This window comes from Gossypium hirsutum, chromosome A01 (genome assembly GCF_007990345.1).
Source record: "Gossypium hirsutum isolate 1008001.06 chromosome A01, Gossypium_hirsutum_v2.1, whole genome shotgun sequence".
Classification (NCBI taxonomy): Eukaryota; Viridiplantae; Streptophyta; class Magnoliopsida; order Malvales; family Malvaceae; genus Gossypium; species Gossypium hirsutum.
This window is the reverse complement of record NC_053424.1, coordinates 118,638,134-118,645,988: the sequence shown is the minus strand read 5'-3', so window position 1 is coordinate 118,645,988 and position 7,855 is coordinate 118,638,134. Positions and strand designations below refer to the sequence as shown.

Sequence of the window (7,855 nt, the reverse complement as noted above, 5' to 3'; positions counted from 1 at the left end):
AAAAATCAAGATTGGCTAACAACATTATATGATTTGAGACTATTCATACGACGAAAGAAGTTTAATTCGAGGGTAAAAGTATTATGAGTCAGATTGTATTTTATCTTATTTATTCAGAAAATGAGAAAAATAGTCTTTATACGTTAAATCAAAGAGCAAATGGATAATTTCTATTAAATATTTCATCCATTTCTACAGTTAAAAACTGATATAGTTAACAAAATAACCAAATAATTACACATGATACGTGCTGACATATAAAAATTAATTTTTTACTGTAGAAATTGACGAAAATTTTTAACATTAAGATAAATTTATGCTAATTGTATTAATTTATGAATTTGTGAAAACTTTTAAAAAAGTGTCAGCGTTCAATTTATTGTTACTATATAAATATATACATTAATTGATTGTGTATCAAATACAAACTCTGACTTTATATTAAATTTTGCTTGAAATTGGGTTCCTTTAACGCTGTAAAAGCTGCATCAGAGGCCAGAAAATATCCAATCTATGAAAGCTCCTTGAAGCCTGCAAATTGGAAACTATGAATACTAATATATGGTCAAACTCAAAGCACACACGCACACACATATATACAATAGAAATTAAGCATGTTGAGAGATTTTCAGAAGAAATATTTAATGTGCCCTTTGTTCATAGTAGAAAGATTCCTCAACATGTTCGGTATTATCTTAAATTTAGATTTTGTTTTTTTATTCTATAAAAAATATAAGATAGAAGCAAGGTTCACAAAGCAAGAATGTCTCTAAAGTAACACACTGTCACATTGGTAGCATTTATGCCCTTAGATGCCATTTAGGGCTTGAGTTCAATTATTGGCACCATTTCCTTAGTAGGTAGCTGTGCATCACGTATGGCTCAATCGGATGAGACACTCTTTTTTTGTGAACTTTGTCTCTGACTTAGCTCTTGATCATTGGCAAACTTAGTGTTAAGGTTAGTTTTTTTGAGGGGCTAATTAAAATTTCAAAAAATTTAAGGGTTTAATTAAAACTTTCAAAACTTTTGGAGGGTTTAATGAAAATTTTTATAAAATTTGGCGGTTTAATTAAAATTTTTCAAAAATTTTGAGAGGCTTAATAAAAATTTCTAAAAATTTTGAAAGACCTAGCTAAAATTTTCATAAATTTTGAAGGGCTTAACAACAATTTTGCAAAATTTCGGGCAGCCAACGTCCCCTTGACTCCCATGACTATCCACCAATGCTTTCGATGGAGTGTAGAGACAAAACCCTGAATTAAGACAATACCAAACATATTGAGGAGTCTATTAACTCCAAATAGGCGATACTTCAAATATTTCTCTTGAAAGAATTAAAAATCCCTCAGAAAGAGCTATATATCCGATATACCTCAACAATGAAATGAGCCCATGTATTGTTTGCATAACTCTCCATTACACCCTTCAAGATTGTTAGATTAAAACTTCGGATCACTTGAGCTATCTCTAGAAATAGACCATGTTCATTGCAAAGCATCTGCTGCGGATAGTATTTAGCGATTAATAACTAGTGTGCACATATGTGTATGTGTATATATATTCATGTTATGATACCCAAAACATACCTCTATAAGTAAGTGGCCTGGATATGGAAGATCTTCCACAAAAATGGGGTATACATTCGGTTCATCTCCGATCTCGAAGCCCCAACTTGTTTCGAGTTGGTAATTTTCTTTGGTTTCAGATGATCTAATATTCTTACGACTGGTCACCTGTAAGTTCAAACTCATTACAATGGCTTAGTTTAGTATTGTTGCTGCTATAAGAAAGATTGGTTTAAAAAAAGTGTCACGTACAATGGCAAAGCTAGAGAAACAAACTCGAGCACGACATACCTCGCGGTGCGCCCATTGCTGCAATTTCTGAACTTGGTTGGTCACTCTCCTTCAATACATCATGTGTTTAATGGTTTGATCCAAGAGACCATCAATGCTATACTGAAGTTACCAAACAAGTAACATTGATTACTTTGACAAAGCATATAAGAAACATAAATTCAAAGCTAGCACTGACCTTAGCACCATTTGGAACAAGTTCTCGAAGCTCTTTAAGCCGATCTCGGATCAACTGTCTATCCCTTGGCCTAGCCTTTGGGTTGTCACCCGGTTTAGCCCTTCTTACTTTGATGCTGGACTGCTTTGGTCCTTTTTGGGTTTCTCCGTAATAGTCACTCTCCAGGGTTTGAGGTTGAGAAGATGTAGGAAGTTGTGTATTTGATCGATTACGCATATCGAAAGAACCCTCGTAAACATGACCAACCACAGCTTCCAACAGGTAATCTGGTTCACTGCCTTCGGCTAACATCAAGCCCGGCTCGAGGCCGCTAAAAAGGCCCTCATTCTCCCACAAAGATTCATTGCTTTGTCTTCGAAAAGGTGGTCCTAGTAGTGCTTTATGTAATTCACAACCTTTGGGAAAGCTAAAGAAACTGGCATTGGTGACATTGGTCCTATTTTCACATTCAATGTCAAGAATCTCATATAAATATGTTCCAGGAACGTGGAACGTGTAGCGGTTGACAGTGTCGACCGTGTTTGGATCTTCGGAGTTCAATGGGTTCATCGATGCATTGGTTGAAGACTCTTCTAAGTTCTCTGGGAGACTTGATATTGGTGACGAAGGCAACTCGATGTGAATGCTGTTACATGTAAATCTATCTTTGATGAATGCTGTAATGGACGAATCTTCAGCAACCTGACATGATAAGATTCACATGTTTGTAGAAAGACCAGTTAATCTGATTTTAAACTTAATTCAATCCAAATTCATCATAAAAAGCTAATAGTCCAATTTTGACTAATTTAAAAATAAAAGTAACACAAATTTGATGAGTATTTTTCTCGTATCTATTAGATGGTGGTGTTTGCCTATTTATATGATATGGGTACTATTCATTGATGTAATTTTATGCACATCAACACGTATACTATCTTAAACATAACATGTGCTTATATAGTCTCATGCGTGACTTCGCAAGAGAACATAGGTACCCATATTGCGAGCTCAGTCTGCGAAGTCAATGTACGAGCTCGATGGAAACCGGACCATCCGACCCGAACTCATTCTAGTCTTGAGCCGGTGATAACAAGTATCATAACAGAATAAAAAATAACTTGAACAAAAAATCATCTAAATCTAGAATGATCCAAACCTAAAATGAACTAAATAATCAACCTAAAATGACCAAAATCGAGTTTCAAATTCAAAATGACCAGACCCAAAAAGAAAGATTTATAATTTTATTATTCCTAAAGAGACTGAGCTGAAAATTTTCATTTTTAGCCCCTTGGCTTCTCCTCTACCCAAATCCAAAAGGACACAGATCTAGAAATTATTGGAACAATTAACTCCAAATTATTCATGTCCAATTTGGATGACATAACTTGAAATGTCTCAAATATGAAAAAGCTGACAGAAAAACAAAAATGACCTCAAATTTAAAATGACTTGAATAACCTGAACATTCAATTGACTTGAATTCAAAATGATCCAAATTGATCTGACTCGTATTCACCTCATCCGACACCAATCCAACTGGCAGATATATATGTGTTTGAAACCTACTAAAGACATGAGAAGACTTGAAAATTTTACAATATCAAAGAATCTATTTCAAACAAGAACACTATTATAGCAACAATAAGACAAGTTCAAAACAAATACACACCATCTCCAATGATGCAAGTTGCACTACTCCATGTGGAAGCACATGTATCAACACAATTGTCTGTGTATCATCAGAAATAATTAACATATAATCATCCAATTTAAAGATCAAATGTGGTAAATCTACCATCACCATCAATTGTACCAAAGATTATATTACCTTAATTCCTAATGCAAATTGAAATAGCCATTCCTCTGGACACTAGCAATTGAAAAAATAACACTAATTGTAAGCTTGGAGAGAGTATTTTATTCATCTATCACTTGCAATATCACAACATCATATGTAGAAACTTACCTCATCAACCATCGTCCAATTAGCTTTGCTAGTGAAAATGTCATCATAGGAAACCCAATAATGCTTCCCTGTATGTGCTACTTTACCCACAACCCTGATAAAATGTGGAGACAAAATGTCAATTGAAGTTAGATGGGTCAATCCATTTTGAGTTCAAAGCTTGGGTTGTTAGAGTTAGATCATTACAGCTTCTTATAATTTCTGGTTATGGTGTTCAAATCATTTGAGGTCAATTTGAGTTTGGATCGTTCATGTTTGGGTTCAACTGATTCAGATGGTTGATTTATGATTAAATTGAATTGTGTTGAGTTTGAATTTGAATTCAAATAATTGGATTTTCAAGTTGAATCAGAATTGATGAATTTAAGTTTTGATCGAAATTTGCTTACCCCTTCCCCAATGTGTACTTCAAATGAGACATATGAGCCACCACCAAGTCCATGCTTGATTCAAATTGGGATGGGATAATCTCACTATTAGAATAAACATCACTTGAGATACTTTCCATTGATTCACTTGGTATTGCATAAACAAAATATTCATCTTCCCACGTCAAACTCCTGAAATCACCAATCCCACATCGGGAAATGTTTGATTATTTCTGATAATAAAAGATTTATTGGCAGATTATTGGTTAAATGGTATAATATCCATTTTAGTCCATCCCTTTTATCAAGCATTTAATTTAAGCTTTTTAAAGCTTTTTTTTACCTTTGACACCAAAATTTTAAATATTTATTTTAAATCAACACTGAATTCCTGGCTTCACCTTATTATCAATTTGAATCTATTAATAAAATCATAAAAATGAAAGATTAAATTATATCAAATCAAAATAAAATTGATTCAATCTCGAATTATACCATAATGGAACTAAAATCATAATTAAATCAAAGACATCCTAATACAAAGATTAGTGAAACCATAAACTTTAACCATTTTATTGATTTGGATTTACCAATAACATTATAAAAATACGTAATCGCCTATTGATTAGATATGTATTCCAAAAGTAGTATGTGTTGAAACCATCATTTATATAAAAAAATTGAGATTCAGCCATAATAAAAGAGCATTCAAACGAGAAACTTACATGGGGCTCTGGTGCCCAAGCTTCCAAAGTACAGCATATTTCCATGGTGAATTGGTGCAAAAACTGTTCAACAACTGCCTTAAACCAGTGGCAGCCATTTTTCAACACAAAAGCAACAGCAGCAACAACAACTACAACAACAAAACACAGAGATATCTCTCACTACTAACAATCAAACAACATACAACTCCAAACCCATCTCCAATTTTTGCATATTCAAATGAACACTGCATTAAGACCCCAAACTTTCAAAGCAAAAGACGGAGCTTGAAAACTTAAAACATGGAAGCTAGAACAAGAGGAAAAAGAGAGCTTTGTGATAAGGGATGGTAGAAGAAAGAGATGTTGAAATCCATTGGATTTCATTGATTGGAACTGTTTTTTTTTTAATAGTGCTACGAGTGGTCGTAATCGAGACTATTGAAACAGATATGAACAAAAATAAAAATTTTGTATCGTTTCGATTTATCTAAATTTTGAGTTTAATTTATTTTAAGTTCAAATCATTTAAGCTTGAGATTGATTTTTTTAAGTAAAGACATTATAAGTTATGACCACTTTAGGTTGAGGCATTTCGAGTTAATTATTTATATTATTTCAAGTTTAGATCAATACAATATTTTAATACGAAGATAAGTGGTGGTTGAAAAAAAATAGTTGATAAGTGGATGAGAATTAGTGTGACTTTGTCATCTCAAAAGAGAACTTATATACTTATATTTATATTTTTAATTACACCTAGTAGATATTAAATATGGTGAGTGAAGATGACCTTTTGGAGTTGGATACATTGTACATGTGTCTATTTATTAATATAATTTGTTTAAAATATGAGTTGTGCTTGGATTTAAATATTTAAAGTTTGAATTTTGTATGATTCGACTCGTTTTTTAAGTTTATAGTATTTTATATTATGTGATTTATAAATTATAACACATTAAAAAAGATTAAGATGACTATATATAATATTTTAATACATTTTATCACTACAAACATAATTAACCATTACAAAGCACAAATGACAAATTAGACTTAACCTAGGCCAAAATAATTTTAAATAGAGAAATTATTTTATGGACCCTTTTCACCACATCATTTATGGTTCCTTTACAATTATTTAATGACATTTCTACAATTTTTTCATGTCATTAACACATAATTTTGGTAATTTTTTTATCCGAAACTCAAAACCCTAAACCTCGAACCTAAACTCAAAATCTCAAACCTCGAACCTTAAACTCTAAACTCAAGTTCATGGTTCATGGTTCAAGATTCAAGGTTTTGAGTTTAAGGTCCGGGGTTTGGAGTTCAAAGTTTTGAGTTCGGGGTTCAAGGTTTGGGTTCGTGTGCAAGGTTAGAGGTTCAAGGTTTAGATTTGGGGTTTGGAGTTTGAAGTTTTAGGTTTAGGGTTCAAGGTTTGGGTTCGTGTTCAAAGTTCAAGTTTCAAGTTTCAAGTTTCAAGGTTCAAGGTTCTGGTTCAGGTTCAGGTTCAGGTTCAGGGTTCATGGCTCATGGTTCAGTGTTTGTGTTTGAGGTTCGAGATTTGGGTTTGAGGTTCAAAGTTTGGGGTTTAAAGTTTGGGGTTTAGGGTTCGAGACAAAGAAAATTACCAAAATTATGTGTCAATGACATGGAAGAATTGTTGAAATGTCATTATGTAATTGGAAAAGAACCATGGATGATGTGACGAGAAGGATCTATAAAATAATTTATCTATTTAATGACATTTCAATAATTTTTCCATGCCATCGACACATAATTTTTTTACCTTGAACCTCAAATCCAAAATCCAAAATCCTAAACCTCAAACCATGAACCCTAAACCTCAAATCTTGAACATCCAATCATAAACTCTAAACCTCAAACCTCAAACCTAAACCTTATACCCCGAACCTAAATTTAAGCTTAGAATTTAGGGTTTAAGATTCAAGATAGATAAAAATATTACTAAAATTGTATAAATCTATATATGTAAATTTAAATTTGAGTAATCAAAATTTCAATATCATCATAATTTTGACACGTGGCTAGATTTTTTTATAACTTGAGACCAGACAAATAGGTTTTTTTTATTAGACAAGTAAATTTTAGACTTTGACAAGATAAATAAAATTTTGTTATAAGACAAGACAAAAAGATATAAATTGTTGTTTTGGATGTTAAATATATTTTAATACAAGTTAATGTAATTTAGTAATAAAATTGCAGTCTAAAGTTGACATTTTTTTTAAACAAAATAAAATAATGCCGACATACTTAATTTCCATATCTTAACAATAACATCAACATTTTTGTCAAATGTATAATTTTTTGTGTTGAAATATTTTCAAGAATAATACAAAATACCAAAAAGATGGAAAATGGGGGACTTTACAAAATGGCCCCTCTAATTTACGCAAATAGTACAATTTGACCCTCTAAATTTCTAAACTTTAAGATTTCTTGCCTCATCCTTACACCCATCCATCGCATCCAATCATCACCATTGCTCGCCACAATATGAGCTTGTGTATGATGCATAAGCTAGTTGTATATATCAATTAAAATACAATAATTATTTAATATTTTTAAAATTTAATTAATAATATGAAAATAAATTAAGCATATTATTTCATAAAAAAAATATTTTTAAAAAAATTAAAAATTTTAGATTATATTTTTACATAAGGTAAACAATATTGCAAAAAAAAAGTATTTTAATGTTGTATATCATAAAATAATATATGTTGTATATGAATAGTGTATAAATTTTTAAAAAAGGTTTATAATAATAA

General features: G+C 31.5%; 1 protein-coding gene across 8 annotated transcripts; it reads right to left on the bottom strand.

Annotated features, from left to right (window-relative positions):
• Positions 1 to 300: 300 nt before the first annotated feature.
• LOC107957999 (transcription factor bHLH155) lies at positions 301 to 5,520 on the bottom strand. 8 transcript variants are annotated; one of them, XM_016893639.2, is made up of 10 exons: positions 5,082 to 5,516; positions 4,378 to 4,548; positions 3,989 to 4,082; positions 3,851 to 3,892; positions 3,692 to 3,751; positions 2,038 to 2,718; positions 1,860 to 1,961; positions 1,590 to 1,736; positions 1,376 to 1,501; positions 301 to 531 (listed from the first exon to the last, which is right to left on the bottom strand). In XM_016893639.2, the coding sequence occupies exons 1-7, from the start codon at positions 5,177 to 5,179 to the stop codon at positions 1,911 to 1,913; spliced, it is 1,197 nt and encodes a 398-aa protein (XP_016749128.1). In that variant the 5' UTR covers positions 5,180 to 5,516; the 3' UTR covers positions 301 to 531; positions 1,376 to 1,501; positions 1,590 to 1,736; positions 1,860 to 1,910. The 8 variants fall into 8 exon arrangements, with proteins under 8 accessions (XP_016749128.1, XP_016749131.1, XP_016749133.1 ...); XM_016893642.2 differs by having other exon boundaries at positions 313 to 531; positions 1,860 to 1,943; positions 2,025 to 2,718; positions 5,082 to 5,519; XM_016893641.2 differs by having other exon boundaries at positions 317 to 531; positions 1,376 to 1,504.
• Positions 5,521 to 7,855: the final 2,335 nt, after the last annotated feature.

Coding starts and splice junctions, on each gene's coding strand:
- LOC107957999 (XM_016893639.2), bottom strand. CDS start 5,179: ATGGCTGCCACTGGTTTAAGGCAGTTGTTGAACAGTTTTTGCACCAAT. Junction 4,549..5,081: donor CTTGGGCACCAGAGCCCCAT/GTAAGTTTCTCG, acceptor TGGTGATTTCAG/GAGTTTGACGTGGGAAGATG. Junction 2,719..3,691: donor AACTTGCATCATTGGAGATG/GTGTGTATTTGT, acceptor TTATCATGTCAG/GTTGCTGAAGATTCGTCCAT.